This window comes from Channa argus, chromosome 18 (genome assembly GCF_033026475.1).
Source record: "Channa argus isolate prfri chromosome 18, Channa argus male v1.0, whole genome shotgun sequence".
Lineage (NCBI taxonomy): Eukaryota > Metazoa > Chordata > Actinopteri > Anabantiformes > Channidae > Channa > Channa argus.
Window position 1 is genome coordinate 9,559,419 of NC_090214.1, and position 18,605 is coordinate 9,578,023.

Sequence of the window (18,605 nt, forward strand, 5' to 3'; positions counted from 1 at the left end):
CTATTGAACTACTAGAGTGGAATGTTTTAAATCAGGGCTCAGGCTACGAACTGATCTGTTTCTGCACAGATCAATTTCTACACGTACACAACAGAGGAGTGGATACAGAGATCATTTAAAATCAGAAGAATATCAACTGAGGGCAAACACAATGCATGTACAAACCACTACAAGTTGAAATAATGCACCAGGACTGAAATTTACATATTAATAAATCCAGAAGGCTGTTTGGTGCAGCATATTTTCCAGTTAACAGAGCTACATTTTTAAATTAAGTGTTTTTGGTTGAACAAATTAATGGGAATGGCAATCATCTGATATCATGCTGGGTTAACATGATTCAAGTTTCAAACTTCTCTTTGGAAAAGCAACGACTCCTGTGTTCTACAGTCTGTGCCAAGCATATTGTGTAAGGTTTTCAATTGTTGTAACATAATGCAAATCTAATTAGTGGTGGGAGCTCTGAATAAAAAAAAAAACACATAAAAAAACATATTATTATTATTATTATTATTATTATTATTATTATTATTATAATGGTTGTTGCTATTTTATTTTTAAAAGCCTTTTTAATCACACGTCACGAAATAAAAGGGTATGGTGATGAAACGAGGTAATACACATCTTTAAATTCCCACCCGTGTCTGATTAATACTTGGGCTATTAGTATGTTATAATGTCATTTAAGGCTTTTGATATTAATTTGTGTTGGTCAAGCAGAAAGTTTATTAGGTTTCCTTTTGTTTTGTTCCTTCCATGTAATCACTGTTCTAAAAGAGTGAATTTAGTCCGGTGCCTGAGAATATTGGGCTGGTCAATGGACAAATTGATCCTCAAGAAAATCAAAAGACGTGGAGTGGGTACTACTCTAAAAAGCTGGATTCAGCTCAGTACATTCTAAAGAAAACAGAACAATGTTACAAACTGTGTTTCAAGTTTTATTCCTGTAGCTATCCCGTACTGTCACCCTACTGATTGCATTTAAAACGTGCTAATTTTCCTCCGTTTCGCTTACTTTTACCGTGATTTCTGTAAATGTCTATTCTAGAACTACATTTTAGAATGAAGTAAACATTTTTCCCAAGTGTGAGGGGATTATCTCTGTCCTTCAGTAGTGGCAGATTAAAGTACTCTGCTTTTATTTATTTATTTTACAATCAAATAAGCACCTTATTACATCTGCATCATATATGAATACTAGAGAATGAAGACGATCCATTAGGTCCTTTAAGTCAACCCATAACCACTAAGCCATTTCCAAGGTTTGCTAACATAATCATTACATCTTTTGTTGGCTTCTTCCCATTTTATAACATTATTTGAGATGATTGCATTTTCACAATGAACAGTGACTCAGTATCAATGCAGGCCACCCACTGAGAGTTGATTTACATACAAGGGAGTTCATTTAACTACACATTTATTATTGTGTAGTTATTATTATAGTTTCTTTTTAAGAATTAATTCTGTTATGTTGTGTTATTACTGACGATGTGAAAAGGATAAATACACAATTTGTTTTATAAAATCAGAAGGTATATGGCTGGACTGGGAGATGGGAGATGAATTATTATAGGTTATCATGTTGCCTTAAATAGTGTCGGTCTATATGTGGTAAAAACAAAAAAAATACAGAAGCCTTATTGATCTAGTGTACTTTAATAATTGTATTATTTCTGTTTTGGTGGAAAAGGCTATAAAAGTTGTAAAATAACAGCTGACAGGAGGTAGAAAGAAGCACAGGTAATGTACTCTACATGTTCACCACTTAGAGTTTGATCCCTGAGATAAATACTTTTTTAATATTCCTAACTTGCTTGTACACTATTAGCCACAACCCAAATACATATTGAACCTAAGACCTGACAAGTTTAACATTGAAATGTAAAAAGGCATCAGAGGCATGTGAGGTGAACAGCTGAGCAAATTACCTACTTATTTTAAGATTCCACATGGAAGCAAACAATCTAATGATGTGTGAACATGCTGGTTAACTGGAACACAGTGACTGACACATTTCATTTCCTGTACTGTGCTGAGCAAGGCAGTACAGCCAAAACGGATTAAATCTGCTCTCTGTAGCCTCAAAGTATTGCACAATTGTCCCTGATACATATTTGCAAAAAGAATCTGAAGAGAACACGCATAGATATATTCAAAGACTGAGATGAAATTTTATTTCCATCTCAAGGTGCCTTTAAATCCACCAAATGGTCACTCTACCATCACCAGTTCTTAATGTGATTAGAACTTTGAAAATAGCTGCATACTGTAAAATAAGCAATATTTTGACAGAAAACAAATCATCAAAAAGATTATTTTTTCTTTAATGACTCTCTTGAAAATAAATAACATACTAGCTGTACAACATATTTGAGGCGGCAATTACACCGATATAGAGCATGAAAACAGCTGCTGATCTATCATCATTAAAGAGGGTGGCACATTTTAACTCCAAATAGTAATTTAGTGCGCGTGTGTGTGTGTGTACTAATCATGGCAGCCCAGGAAAAAGCTCTAAGTACTAGTATACAGACCGGGGTTTGCCATACCAGGCAGGAGGGACTGTAGTGTTTTATAAAATAGTTGAGCTACATTTAGGCAACTATGTCTTATTGATTTTGTTTTTTGTTGTCTGCTGTAAATATCAAAAAAATTATTTACAGTTTTCTAATTACATTCTCTGAGACCATCTTGTCTCACCACTAAATTTTTGTCTTTAGACACCAAAAAGTTAGGTCCATCAGGCACAACTTTAGGATCCAACTGGGGTCGGTTGTTATATTTGAAAATTGATAATATTTTTTATAAATTCTAACAGACTGTTAACATTCGTTACAATCATAAAAGTTGTTATACTGGTTCTGCTCTCAGTCACCTGGTTTATTTCTTCATTTTGAGACATCTTGTGCAGAGGATAACCTACTTAAATGCCAAACATGACAACAGTCCACCAACACAGCTGTCACTTATTTTGCATAACTACACCTCATCTGAAGACTGTGTGGGCATATACAGACTGTGCTTGACTGGCATCTGTCTGACCATCCTACTCATGTTGAGGCTGTTACACAGTATGGCTTGCTATAGACCTTTTCCACAGCAGACATACAGACTTTAAACTAGTCACATCAGAAAAAGCACAGGTGTTACTAATAACATTACAGTATATAACAGTTATATGAAATGTTTACACATGTCACTGTCACAACAAAGTGACAGCAGGCCAAAACAACAACAATGAAAAATGGAAACAGCTAGATAAAATTCAATCATTATTAATCGTATTATTAAATCGTATGTTAAAATCCCTTTTCTAAACAAACCCTTGTTGCCATTGGTACCATTTACCATTTAAGTGGTGTTTCCTCATGCAATTCCTACAAAAAGCACCATATAACTTATACCTAAGGGGAAGTCTAAGAAAAACTTAAACTAGCTGACATAATTATACACTAGACCCTTTTGCTGTGAAGTGACATAGGTAAACATTGCTCCACTGTCACAACCACATCGTCTTACATGAGCTCTCTCTCCATTTTCTCTGTCTCTGTCTCTCTCTCTCACACACTCACACACACAAGTTACAGCTAGTATTTATCTGAACAACTCAATAAACATGCCCCTTTAAAAGCTCTTTCATAAATGTTTATCATATAATGCAATTTTTAATATGATGATTTAAAAGCACAGCTTGGCATTTAAAAATCCCTGGTAGTGTTTGTGTATTTGTATGTGTACAGTGTGTATAGACTGTTTTCATCCAATAAGAAAAATGTGTATGCAAATGATAAACTTTTTAAGCATGAGTAGAATGGCTGCCATTTTTTTCTTTCACACATACAGTACACACCCCCTGACCCACATTGTAAGTTTACTGGAAGGAAATTAATTAGCAATGGTTAAAAACACTCACAAGTACATGTCACTTTGGGTCAATTGTCTCCATGGGCACATTATGTATGCTGAACAGCCAAGCTAAGGGAGTTGCACGAGAACCTCATTTTTATTTCAGCAGGAAACAATTGCACACACAGAGAAATTATATTTGTGTCTTCCATCATTATAGCTTTATGTCTGAAAACAAAGTTTGATTGCAGTTGGGATTTTTTTTAGTCTTAGATATTCTCATTATTAATAATTGATTGACCAGATTATCGCCATGGCAACAGTGATGTCACTAGGCCATGTGATGTCAACATTATCACATAACATCACAGTGATGCATCAATGTAATGCTTCAGCAGCTCCTGCTGAGGTTGCGATGCAGGATCCGAGACGGATGCAGCCGCTTAGGTGTTTGCTGAAGCAGCTTCCCCCTCAGCCGCTGAGGTCTTTGCCTAATGCAGCCTCCACACTGTCACATAAGTTTGACAGCCCCCAATGACTCTGACCAATGCAGCCTTTGTTTGGCCAAAAATCAGACTGTTATGTCAAATCACATTATGTGGAAAAAGGTGTGCTGTTGCTACTTCCCCAATTGACAAGGGCAATCTGTGTGTTGTACCCGAATGTAGTAGGTAGGGTCAAAAGCACTGATACCAGCCACTGTTACTGTCCTATCTATGTATAAGACAGTATTCATGCACAAATAGACAATAATACATACGTAATCTTCAAAAACTAAGCTCATGTGCAAAAGTTAGTATCCTATCTTTTAATTCCATGTTTTTGTGCAAAAACATAAAATCATCTGACCATAACAGGTTGTAGTATTAGGCAAATATAACTTTTTTTTTATTATTACTTTTTACAAAAATGAAACCAAAAAAACACATGGGCAATACTAAGTAAAACCTTACTGCTTCCAACCGATTTAAGAGGGGAAGTTGCGGCCAAGTGCTTCTAATCATCAGCCCTTGATAAATTGATCATCAGCAGGTGTGCAGAGCTGTATCTATTAAGCTAGAAGTTTTTGCAGTTTACTGGTTTGGAGCATTCAGGTGTGTGTTAACACAATGCCAAGAAGACAAGACATATAGGGTGGTTTTAGAGAAGCAACTGTTGCTGCACATAAATCTGAAAAGGGCTATAGAAACCATTTCTTAACAATCTGGAGTTCAGTGTTCTACAATGAGAAAGACTATTAGCAAGTGTAAGGGTTACAGACAGTTGCCAGTCTTCCCAGGAGTGGATGTGGGGGTACATTAACCCCAAGGTCAGAGCATGCAACGCTCAGAGAAATAAACAAAAAGACCCTACGGGTCTCACTGAGCATGCTAAATGTTGAAGTCCACAACAGCGCGACTGAACAAATCTGGTTTGTTTGGATGGGTTGCCAGGAGAAGCCTCTTCTGTCTAAAAATAACATGAAAGCACAACTGAGGTTCACAAAACTGCATCTGAATAAACCTCAAGACCTCTGGCACAGTATCCTAAGGAGAAATGAGACCAAAGCAAAGTTGTTTGGGCAGTGCCATGTTTGGTAAAAACCAAACACAGCATTTCAGCAAACACCTCAAACCCACGGATGATTTGGGCTTGTTTTGCAGCCACAGGACCTGAGTATTTTCCAGTTATAAAGTCGACCATGAACGCCTCTCTATACCAGAGTATTCTAGAGGCAAATGTGAGGCCGTCTGTCCAACAGCTAAAACTCAGTTGAAATTAGGTCAAGATGCAGGAGATGATCTGAAGCACACCAGGTAATATACACAAGAATGGCTGAAAAATAAAAGAAGGTTTTGGAATGGCCTCCTCCATCCAGACCCCAACTCAATTATAATGCTGTAGTGGGACCTTAGGAGAGCTGTGCATAGGCAAATGCCAAAAAACATCAATGAACTGAAGCAATGTTGTAAAGAAGAATGGGCCAAAATAAACGGAGTGTACAAACTTTTGCACATGACTGTACATTAACGCCCCTTAAATGAATTAACCATTTGGTGGCCAAAACATTGAAGGAGCTTCCTTGTTTTATTGACATTGGCCTCTATCTCCTCTTTTGGCCAGCTTATTATGCCAGTGAATTCATGATGACTGGCAGCCTGGACTTTGTTCTTCTCATTTAGCTGGCTTCTCGGGACTTGCCTTACTCTCTTTATATATTTGGCAGTTGCTGCTTGTTATGTGGCCTCTTCCCTTTTACCTGCATGATTGAAAGGTACTTAGGGTAGATAAGATCGGCTATGTTACCTTCTAGTTGTGAGTCTAGTAGTTCTAACTATCTTCCCACTTCTTGTTAACATCAAAGCACATTTATTCAGTATGAGTGGCATTTTAATGTCCTGGCTGTTGATCTGTGAAAAACGACACACATCTCACCACTCTCACCAGATCTCTGCACTGGCTTCGCTCAGCAGCCTCACTCCTAATATTAAAAGATTGTTCAAGCCAGAACTCTTCAACAACTTCCTATGGACTTAGGCTCTCATGAAACCCAAGCATTTCTTTTCCTAGGGCTTTGATTTACTGTCTTTTCCTGGGCTTTGATTTTCTGCTTGAATTGTAACTCACTTAAAAGTTGCTTTGGATAAAAGTGTTTGCCAAATAACTACATTTAACAGTAAATATCACTGTATCCTACATTAGGAGTATAAGTAGAACAGTACTTAAAGAGGTGTAGTACAATATTACTGTGCCATAAAATAGGTTTCTAACACTGCATTTGTACAGTAATTGCTCTGTCACTCCTTCCCCCGAAATGTTGTTTGGCTGTCACTCATGCGGAGCCTTTCCATTTCAGTTTCTCAATTCCTGTTTTGCAAAGCTAAGATGGCCGCCTTTTTGTAGCCCTACGGTGTAATTAGCTGTCAACGCTCAGCAGAAAATTTGTTAGGAGGAAAGTCTGACTGAGTGACAACAGTACTAGACAGCAAAAGAAGCATGATATTTAGAGATATTGCATTTTTTTCTGTGCTATCCACATATTTTGCTCTTTTGTGAACATACATTTCTTTGAAATGTACCAGTTATTGTGTGTATAAAACAATAAGGGGGTATAGTTTATTCCATCTCTCAATATCCTTGAAGTCTCCAACCTTTTTTGTAGCACTCAGTTCCAACCAATTACATTAAACTGAAAACATAAATTGTTAAAAATGTTAAATTTGTTTTAATTTAAAAGAAAATTAAAAATAGATGGTAAATTTTTATTAAATTTTACAGCAGGGTGTAGGTGGGATTAACTCAAAATTGTCTTTGTAAGAAACCGCATGTCGCAACTGTAGTGTGGCTAATTGAATTTTTTTTACAACAGTGGTCTATAGCAGATGAGTGAGATGGAACACAAACAGAATGTACGGGAGGAACAGATTATTGGTGGTGGTTGGTGGGATTATTGTTGTTAGCTAAAAGATATATCTGCATATAAAATATAACCCAAATCTAAGTTACTTTGCTATTAGGTCGAAATGATGCCACATCATGCAGACTGGATGTTAGCTTCCTAGTCCAACATAATGCTGCCCAAGGCATTTTGGTCTGGCACTGCCCTAGCTCTGAACTGGCACAGATCTCTGAGTGAGAGATTAGTCAGACACACTGATCCAAATACTGCATCTCTGGTGAGTATTTGCACACATCACCATGGATTAGTCTACCACAGAAGCAAAAGACTGATAGTTAATGTTTGCCTATAAAGATTAATTACTTATCAATTTTGAAAGAAAATCATAGGATTATGACAGTATAGTTAACATGTGTTGGTTCTGACATCAAAAACAGCTGAACTGATGTTTTCTTATGAAACTGGTCATATAGTTTTTTTTAAACAATTGGAACTTTAGCCTGGTTGTTCAAAATTACATAAAAATAAAGTCTTTTTCTCCATAACAAAATTAAACCACATAAAGGCTTACTAGACATGGCTACTGTGTTAGTATTGGAAGGTAAGTGCAAAGTTTGGGTGCTAAATGTAAATCAAAATAAAAAAGGTGTTATTCCCTTACCATAGTTAATTTACTATATACTGTATCTAATCCCAAACCCAAACTTATGCTTCACAATTCTTAATGATATTTTTTCATACATTTCATAAAATGCCAACATAATGTAATTCTATGTGTGTAGGCTATATATTTGAAAAAATAATTTTCAATACATAATTTTCATCTAACACTTGGCATTATTTTTGAATTCATGTCATTAGCTGTCTCAAAAATACAGACTCAAACACACATGACCAATTATTGCTCCTGCTCAGCGGTTATTGTGAATCATGATACGTATGAATGTCAGTATGAATATTATTAGAAATTAAGGCTTGAGAAGGTTGCTAATTCATTCAAAACACATGGTAAAAGTGTCATAGCAATATTATATTTAAGCCTGAAATACTAAAGGATATTTAAAATTGCAGCTATGAAACCACTGCTCAAATAGCTAGAAGGTATTACAAGTACAAGGTGAGCCTGGTCCTACTCATTCATGTATGAATATTATTAGAAATATTTTTTTGAGAAGGTGCTGATTCATTTAGAAATATAAAGACGTGGTAAAAGTGTCATAGCTTTATTATATTTAAGCGTGAAATACTAAAGGATATTTTTAGGTGACCCTGCCAAGCTAATATGATCCTCCTCATTCCTGCTATCGTAGGAATGTCTTAATGATAGAGAGTATTTCTTGCAAGGTCTAGCGGTTTTTCTTGCTTAAAATAGCATGTTTAGGAAATGCCTTGTGGATTTTTTAATGTGACAGGTTGTATCAGAGATGAACCGTGGACTAACAGGCAAATGACAAAGATGCTAGAATGACTAAGAAACTCATTCAGATGATGCGAAAGACATGACTCAAAAAATACATGAACAATCAGTGAATGGTGACATATGAAACAAAATATTAATGGATTAAGACAAACAAGGAGAGTCGGAAAAAGAGAGGGAGTGAGACACATACACAAACAGATGGACAGAGTGTAAGAGAACGGACACACACACAGTGATTTTCTATTCTAATGAATGAGATGTTAATGCCTTTCATGGTGCAGCAGAGCCTCCATGGCCTACATTCTGCCAGCTGGCAATACACAAGTGCATGCATGAGTATGCACCCCCATCTCTCTTTCCCCCCCAACACACACACACACACAGTAGTGTGGCACTATTGCCACTGGAAAAGATGAAAACCTCCTCACCTATTAATATATCCAAGCATGCAATTTTTCCTTGTTGTCATGATGGCCTGTTAAATTACTTAACCTCTCCCTTTGCACTCTTAAAAAACATTCCCACTGCTAAAAAAACTTCTTGCCTATGACACCCTTTTGCAAAAGTCAGGATCCTCTCATGCAAGCTTTGTAATGGTTTTCTGCTGGCTGAGTCTTGTCCAATCTGATACCCCTGTCCCAGTTCCATCCACAGAAGCATGAAACAAATTTTAAAGTTGCATGAGGCAGATTAGCCTAGTTCAGCCAAGCACTGTAAATTGGAATGGGTTACCCAACATCTTAGGATCTCACCGTCATTCTCATAACCCAGAATGGGACTGTGAATAAGCAAAGGAAAGTCGAAGGTACAGTACTGCAATTGGGAAAGGCTGGGGTTACTGAGGGTGAAGGAAGTGTACGTGTGTGTTTGAACATGTCAGTACAAAAACATGGGGCAATACTGTAAATAATCCAGTGCATGGGTAAGAAAAGCTCCCTAGGGGGTCTTCAGGGGGAAGCAACTGTGACCAATTTAGCTCAACAAGAGAAAACTAGGTGAGAATTGGCTGATTAGCACTACATCCCTAGAGTAACAAAGACAGATCAAATATAATGTCAGCAATAATAAACACTCACTGCAGAGAAATATAAAGAAGAAAAAAGAAAGGGGAAAAGAAACGAGCAAGAGGAGGAAACAAGGAATGTGGTCAAGTGATAAGACATAGGGAGGGATGTACCATACAAAAAAAAGTGATAACACATACTTATTGAACAGCCCTAATGAAAAATAAACCAAATTTGCTGCTTCACAATGCAACATGCAGCTCCCAAAATACACCCATGTGCATTGAGTTCAGCCAAATATGAAAACACAAACATAGTACTCACCTAATCTAGGCTGCCCTTATGGCTGGTACAGAGTAGAACAACTCCAACACACACACACAAAACACCACCACCAATGTTAAATTACGACTGAGTGCTATCATATAGTAAGCAGGAAGAGAAGAAGCACTCCAAGACGGAGAGAAGAAAAATAGATTTCCAAACAACTATGCATGTGTAAATGTGTGTGGTGGTGGTGGGATGTGTGTGCGTGTGTGTGTATGTGTGTGTATGTGTGTGTGTGAGCGTGTGTGCGATTGGGATGTGAATGTGTCTGTGTGTGAGGGGAGATCCACTCCAGCAGCAAATGGTATGGGAGAGCTCCGTCACTTTCTTTCTCGTGCTGTCTTTCTGGAAACTGTGACGCGTCAGGGTTTCATCCAGACCACTCTCTCCCTCCTACTCTCTCTGTCTTTCCCTCATTGGCTCTCCAAATCCCTCTCATAATCCCCCGCTCCCCCAGCTGCCCCACCTTCCGACCCAAAGACAGATAAAGACTTAGACCTAGGCACACATTCACAAACATGAGAGTATTTATACAGCATACACTCACTTATAATATTTAATATTACCAAACTATTTTTTGTGTTTTATTATTGTCTTGTATATCATTTTTCAAATGACACAAACAACTGTGATTGTGAGTTTTATTACTAATGTCTAAAGATTATATATTTTTTAAATTTTGTTTGGGGAAGTACTTTCAATTTATTATATAGATCATGCATTAAATCCTACTTTGCCTGAAAAATTATACAGTATATATGACACAGTTGGTCAAATAAGTAATACAGGCATATTCAGCATGTTTTATAGTCAGCATTCTAACCTGTCTCATTGAGTAAAGACTATGTTTACTTACCAGTCTTGTGGTAAATTTGTTGCATGGGCACTTTAAGGTGGTTCTTCCTCCCAATTTCTTCCCCAAGTAGGTAGTACCATCCTTGAATCTCCTAGAGCATGCGCGCATGCACACACAAAGAAAATATGTGTGAGTGTGAGTCTGTGTGTGTTTGCATCCTTGCCTTGGGGTGTGTGTGTGTGTGTGTGTGTGTGTGTGTGTGTGTGTGTGTGTGTGTGTGTGTGTGTGTGTAAGTGTGTGAGTGAGAGAGAGTATGCATGAGTGCTAACTTTAAGCTTGGGGATTCAACCTAATGAGTACTAGATTTAAAATTTGAGCACAAACATAAACACACACACACACACACACACACACACACACACACACACACACACACACCCCAAGGCAAGGATGCAAACACACACAGACTCAATTTGCTGGCTCCTCGAGGGCTGCAAACACTGAACACACACACGCTCACCAGTCACAATGCTTTAGCTTATTCCAGCAGCTGATGGCCCACTTCTGCACTTCAGCCTTGTGAGCCAGATGGTGTTCCTTTGTGTTTGTCTGTGTCCATATGTGTGTTACGTATTTGGAGCTACTGAATGTGTGATACACAAAGTCATAAGGGCTGCACCAAAGGCGGTCTGATTTTAATCTTGGTGGTGAGGACAGAGTCTTGAGATTAAAGTGAAAATGCCATAATTTTTTGTGTATTGCACAAAAAACACACATGCACACACGCATGCAGATAGTGCCAGGCTCATCTTTTGTACTAAATAATGTGATGCCGTAGACAGTGACAATAATCTGCATTTTAAAGCATCTTATCTGAGTGGACAGATTTCTTTGAGCTGTGGGACAAGGGGGAAGGACAGTTGGGGGCATATGTCCTAAAAGTCAGTAACGGATTTATATCATTTAAATTTACTCTACACATCTGACAAAGAGGAAAGAGTGAGCAAAGAGAGCTGTTAGTCAGGAGAAAGACACATGACAAAGAGGGAAAGAGAAATCAGGAGATCAGAGAGAGGTGAAATGCACACAGTGGTACAAGAATTCAAACAAATGACAAGATGTGACAGACATCCAAAGCAGACAAACATAACAGTGACATAACAATAAGTTCCAAATCTTTCTGAATTAAAAGAAAATTGTGGAGGAAAACAGGACAGGATGGGTTTGTAAGAAGGGATGAATGAAAAATAACAACAGAGAGGAATAACGGATGTGGTAGGAGAGATGACGACAAAAAACTCCCTATGACTCAAAGCTAAAAATCCCTCATTAGCACATTAAGCCAATAAAATATTAATTGGGATAAATGTTACAGGAAGGAAGGCATAGAGCTGACTATATATTATAATTTCTCTCTGTTGTTTGTTTTCCTCGCTGATGTGGAGGGTAATTAAACCACAGAAAGTCTCAGCGGGGTGTTTTTATGAGTGAACAAGAGGCTTTGTAAATCTTTTTGCTAATTTTCTTTCTAAACACTAACTTTTATGTCAATGCTCAGACAATTATTAAATTGCCATAGTGCCAAGTAACCATTTTTCATGTCAATTGAGCAAAGTATACCTCTGCAATGATACTGAAAAACTTTAATGTACTTTTATAGTAGATAGGCTTGTTTTACATGCTGTGATTCAAACCCCCTGAGGTTGTCATTATGTGTTATAAAGCACTATCGCTAACTATCACAAAGACATTCATGTTTTTCCACTTCACAAAGAGCCCATTAGGGCAGGATACTCCATCATCAAAAGGCAGATAAGTGCAACAATTGATTCTTGTACAGAAGAAAACAACTGGATGAAAGTTTTGACAGTTTCTTTCACAGGTTTTCTCAGCTGGGTTTTAAGCAATTTAAGTTCTCCAAAGCAGAATTTGAGTAGTTTATACATGCTTTTAAGTAAGCAGTGACACATTTTGATGTACCCAGTGCCTTCTCATGCAAATAATGTAACCATTCGAAACGTAATATGCTTAAGTATACTGCATATTAAACATTTGCTCAGGTTACTGTACTAACCACTAAAGGGGAGCTTTTTTCATGTGAATTTATAGTATGCTATCGGAAAAATGGGCAAGTCTGCTAAGGCAGAGGAAAGACAGCTGGGTAAATTAGAGTTGAATAATTAAACAATGAAGGAAAGAGCTAAGAAAAGCAGTGGAGGAGGAAATACATACATTACTTCTAATTCAGCCAGAGATCAACAATGATGCTATCACCTGGAAAAGCCTGAGGGCAAGTGTTCTATAATATACAGTAATGTACATGTGTGTGAAGAAGTGGTGTCACGCTTCTATCTACCTGTAAGAGCATTTACCTAATAACAGCCAATGAAAGATGAGAATGTGCGATGAGAACACAATACACAGTTTATTCAATAACACAGACTGACACAAGCAATTTTGTTGTCTTGTCTTTTTTTTTTTTAAACTTGGGCTACTGCTTAACAGCTTGAAGGTCCCTGGGATCTGTGGTCAACTGCCGCCTTTCTTTGTTGACACTGAAGAAGCTGCTTCGATAAGTAGTGAAACGTTTCTAGCCAAGAAGAAAAAAGTCCAGTTGAGGTGATTCAATCTTCGGACTTATGTGTGGAGTTTGCATATTCTCCCTGTGCTCTCATATTGCAAAAACATGCGTGTTAGTTTAATTGGTGACTCTAAATGACCTTTGTGTGAGTGTGAATGGTTGTCTGTCTGTGTAGTTCTCTGTTTTGGCCCTGAGATAGACTGGCCACCTGGTCAAAGCTAGATGATGGATGAATATTTAGCCCACGTGGCGACGGATTTACAGTATATAATGTGCTGTTACAAAATGTTCAGCATTTTTGGCACTTAGGTAGCAATGTGAACCATAATATTTCAGAGTAACTCAAACTGTGATTCCCTCCAGTAACTGGTGGCAACACACCTGTGCTGTGGCTCAGGAGTGTTTGAAAAGTTTGTTATGTGCGGTGTAACTGTCAGTAACTTCAATGTAGTGAACTGTAGATGCTGTAATACTTAGTTGTGCCACAAAGCAGTGCTTTCTCCTGTTTAATGAGATGAAGTTACAGGGCATGTTGACCGCTTGTAGGGGTGATCAGCACACCTCTGGCCATGAAACAAACAAAAGCTAATATGGCTTTCAGTTGGAGACATTGCTGTCTGGCATCTACCTGGATTAGCTTTAGATTTCTCAGGCTTACGCTAACGCCAAACTTAAGCAGAAGCAGTTGCTTGTTAATGCAGGCTGGAAGCTAAGTGTCAGATGGTACAGAGGAACATTAAATATCCAGCCCTAATGTTCAGGAAAAGCCTCTACACAAATGTGCTGAACTTTTTAAGCATCACCTGATCTATGCACTTTTACTGGAGGCACAAACTGTTCAAAGAGTTCTTTGACTGATTAGGTTGGTGCAAATTTTTTTGTCCAACCCCAGCATGTGTCCCAGCAGGACAGATGATTCCAGCTGATGGATTAACATTAGCCATAGTGATTGACACACAAGTAAACCACATCATATAGATAGGTTAGATATATGCATATTATAGTACATGAAACCCATCTGGTGTGAGAAGACCAGCCTATTCCATGCTTATTTGATAATGTTACAAATTACTTACCGCCCTATAATAAATACAGCATGTATATTCTGAACATATCTTTCTGGCCTGATGTTGTGTTTAATACTTTTGTCTGAGTTTTGTTAAATATAGACAGATAGGAGTGGAATCATAATAATGTTCAATATATAATAATTTTAAATGAAGCCATTATATATTCCAATTTATAATTCATGTCATTTAATGTTCAGGTATTCTGCTCTGATTCTTGGATTGAATGCAAGTTATTTTGCAATTGATTGTTAATGTTGCCAAAGGAAATTTCTATCTCTAGTCTCAACTATTGAGGTTACTGGAGTTCAGTCACACTTAACACACTGGACACACACATAATGACAGAAGTTAAAAAGGGAGATAAGGACACAGTTTACAAAATGTATTTATACCTGTAATCTCTGTATTCAAACTTACCTTGTCTGGGGCCATAAGGGAGCGCATGCCAAAGCTCATGCAACCCAGCAGAACACTCATCCTGTTCACACATAAAGAAAGAATAGAACAGTCAATACCCCAAATTAAAGCATGTTATTGTGTATGATTTCTGAACTGAGTGCTGTAATCCCCCAATGCATAAAACCAGTAGACCTGACAATAAAAACAAACTAACCAAGAAGATGTTATAATGATAATATGATAAATATGGTTTCAAATTTGTTTTTCACCCTAATGTCATATTTGGTCATATTACTACATTGAAATGTTTATATAAGAAACAAAAAAGAAAGGTTTAATCCCTCGAGTTAGACTGGTGTCAATAAAACCATAGTAAAATGTGTTACTTGGGATTTTTTCATTCATTTGTCAACATACTCACAGTGGACCAATTTATTATCAAAGTTATGGGCATGTGTGGTAATGGTGTTGGTGGAGTGGATAGGGATGTTTAATTATGCATACACGAGAGAAATAATTCTTGACATCCTCCCAGCTGGACAGGGATAATGCAGCTGCTGATGCTAGTTTGAGGGCAAATTGTCCATTAGCATAGCTGAACACCTGAAATGTTTCTTGGCCATGTCTTGTCTCCACTCAGTAAAATGAGCCAGTGACTAAAAAAGCTCAGCTGTATTGACAGAGTGTTGTGAAGGCAATATTGAAATTTATTAGGTCACCAAATTGATTACAGATTTTCTGTGTTAGAGAGTTCTTCTATTCAGTTGATGTTAAAACCTGTCACTACTAAGCCAAACCCCATGGAGGGACTAGAGGAAAGCCAGTACATTCATCCTGTAGGTTCATTGAAGGTCTGTACAAAATCTAAAGTCATGGACAGACCAGTTCTCCAACCAACGTTTCCATCTATAGAGCATACATAACTAAAAGAGATGCCTTGTTCTTACATTATAATCACAAGCACAGTGGTTTTTAGTTGTGTCAAACCCACATGCTTTGTCCTTCTGCTGTAAAAAGTAACTGGAGCAACACATTTCCATTTATCCATCCATTATCTGTGACCACTTGTCCCGTTTAAGGTCCCGGTTGGGTTGAAGCCTACCCCAGCTCTCATGGGGCAAGAGGCAGGGTACACTCACCAGTCTATCTTAGGGACAACCCACAACCTTCTAGCTCTGAGGTGGCAACGGTAACGCCTCCACCACCGTGCTTCCCCGAGCAACAAATTTACAGCTGGAAATACTCCTTCAACAAATGCACTATTTACCCATATTTGAGTCATGTTTGCACAAAATTACAGTACCAAGCCTTTTTAGTTAATTATTTAGCTTTCTTGGGCTTGCAGAGGAAAGCCACAGGCAGGAGAGGTAGGTTTTGTAAAGTATTGTGTATTTGATTAACTAAAATAGAGTAAAAAGAAGTGATATATTGCTGAGGACATAAAGTGATTGTTTTCTGTGTGTGTGTGTGTGTGTGTGTGTGTGTGTGTGTGTGTGTGTGTGTGTGTGTGTGTGTGTGTGTGTGTGTGTGTGTGTGTGTGTGTGTGTGTTTCTTTTGTAAATAAGAATATAAAATAATTGAAGAGAGGGGAGATAAAATTACCGCTACATATAAAGAAAGAATACTGGGACTGCCCGTTGTTCCAGGATACGTAGACATTGAAATGCAGCAAACTTTGTCATTGTGTCCTTACAGTGTATGACTGATCACAATCTTGCTGGGTTTCGCTACAGCAGCACTTTGGTCAATCAGCGTTCTGCAGTGTTACAAAGGATCTGCTGAACAGGCACTGCTTCCCACATATAAGTGGAATTCATGACATTTCAAGTTGGACATGACATTTTAAATGGCTTCTAAGGAGGACAGGAAGGTGGGTGGTGCAGGGGTAAAGATCACCCCTCAGAGAGAACAGGTCAAATGTATGCTTCAACAACCAGAACTAATCACAAGTGCCGCCTAAATGATGTTACATTCAGATCTATTAAGCAAACTCCTAGGTGTCTCTGCCTAACCATTAGATTTGTGTTTGCAACAGACATATCACTTTTATATTTAACCTGACCTTCGGGTTCTCCACTGCTTATTTAAATTGTGATAGAGTTCCTAAAAGTGGCTGTACCGGTGCTGCTCTTTGCTCTCAGAGGTTACAAATGAAACTGGAATACATAATTCTCTATTCAACAAAGGGTCCAAACCAGTATTTTAATGTGCAACAATGTGAAAATCAAGTCAGTGCTGTCCTTGGGTCTACGAAAGCAGCTTATACAACAGGCTGTGATCTCAAGGTGTTTTCTTTGAGAAGTCCAGCTGTGGATGGAGTGGATCTGAGCACCGCGGTTGGCACTGCAGCAGCTGGTGCTGAACAGATGCTGTCCTGGTTTATCATAGAAGGAATGCCATTGTTGCTTGACAGAGGATCTAGACAATCCATGATTATGTGTCAAATTCTCTCTGAACTTGTATATGTGAACAGTATGTATCATAACCCTGATTCCAAGCCATACTGTGCAAAGGAAAAAAGGAGCTGACAGTTAATTTATATCTATTACCAAAACGAGGGCAGGGTGTCCAATGCTTTTAATAAATCAAGCTCTTGGGCAAGTTACAATTGGAATCTCATCAGCATATTAAAATTTAGCAAACTTATATTCAAACAATGTGTATTAGAGCTGGAAACATTTTTCCTTCTGTTGTTTTGCAATTACCAGTAACCATTTGGTGTTGGGGCTTATTTGCTTAAAGATGACTAAATCACTCTAAAGCTGTGTCCCAGAAACTGTTCCAAAAAGGTCTTTATCTTTATAAGCATTCCATGATCTAAACTCAACCACTCGTTTAAGCTTGTGACACCATACAGTACTTCTGCATATATCTTTTTAAATAAATGTTCCGTACGGTGTTTTGACTTAAAGAAATGTTTTCTGCGTCAGTGCTATTTTGCATAGTTCTGAAGTAACAAAGTACAAATACTTCAGTACTGTATTCAAGTGGAAATTTCAGGTATCTGTACTTTATTTGAGTATTTTTTTGACAACTCTTTAACAATTCTTTGTAGTAACTACAGGAAGCTCCCCACGTCTGTTTAGAAACATTTGAAGAATTTCTGTTCCGCAATACCCCACGATTGACAGCGACAGGCAGCCATTCACAGACAGTAGTATAGCTGTGCTGCTGTTTTTCATGCATCAATAAAACACATTAATTCATTACAATAAGTTTTAATATCACAAAAAACCACGAGACTCACAATTTGTCAAAGCAGAGTAGCTCACTATTTGGATCAATTAATTTGTTAAATATATATATTTGTAAAGTCAGCCTACAAATGAAATCAGGGGCCTGGTGGCTGAATGGGTAGAGCATCATGTTGGGATGCAGAAGGCCGCGGGATCATACCACCTCAACAGGTGTGGCCCCACCCAGCCAGGCTCCCTTGGTGCTGGTCCAGAGGCCGGATAAAATGGCAGGGCATCAAGTGTAAAAAAACTCATGCCAAATCAACGCACAGAACAGGTTCTGCTGTGGTGACCCCTGAAGGGACAAGCTGAAAGCCATTGTTTTTAGCCTGCAACTGAAATATTTAATGTTAAATATGGCAGTAACATTTAATTAACATGTCATTTTTTTTTGCTGTTCATCTCATTCTCTGGTTTTATTATGACCTGTAGTATTTCTGCCATCAATCAACAAATTTTTTGTCATTTAATCTTTTAGTTATTTCAACTTTGATACAAAAGCTCATGTCTGAAGAGAAATTCAGTAACTGATTTAAAAATAAAA

The 18,605-nt window shown here is 37.8% G+C and overlaps 1 protein-coding gene across 3 annotated transcripts in view; it reads right to left on the reverse strand.

The window, feature by feature from the left end:
• rgs3a (regulator of G protein signaling 3a) overlaps positions 1-18,605 on the reverse strand; it is a 129,176-nt gene that overhangs the window by 94,242 nt on the left and 16,329 nt on the right. For 2 of the 3 annotated variants that reach the window (XM_067485047.1, XM_067485048.1), the window contains 2 exons: positions 14,844-14,904; positions 10,836-10,926 (listed from right to left, as the gene is read on the reverse strand). In XM_067485047.1, coding sequence (XP_067341148.1) covers positions 10,836-10,926; positions 14,844-14,904 — 152 coding nt within the window. Of the gene's footprint in view, positions 1-9,976; positions 10,273-10,835; positions 10,927-14,843; positions 14,905-18,605 lie in introns of those variants that run through there. The other variant, XM_067485050.1, reaches the window with a different exon arrangement.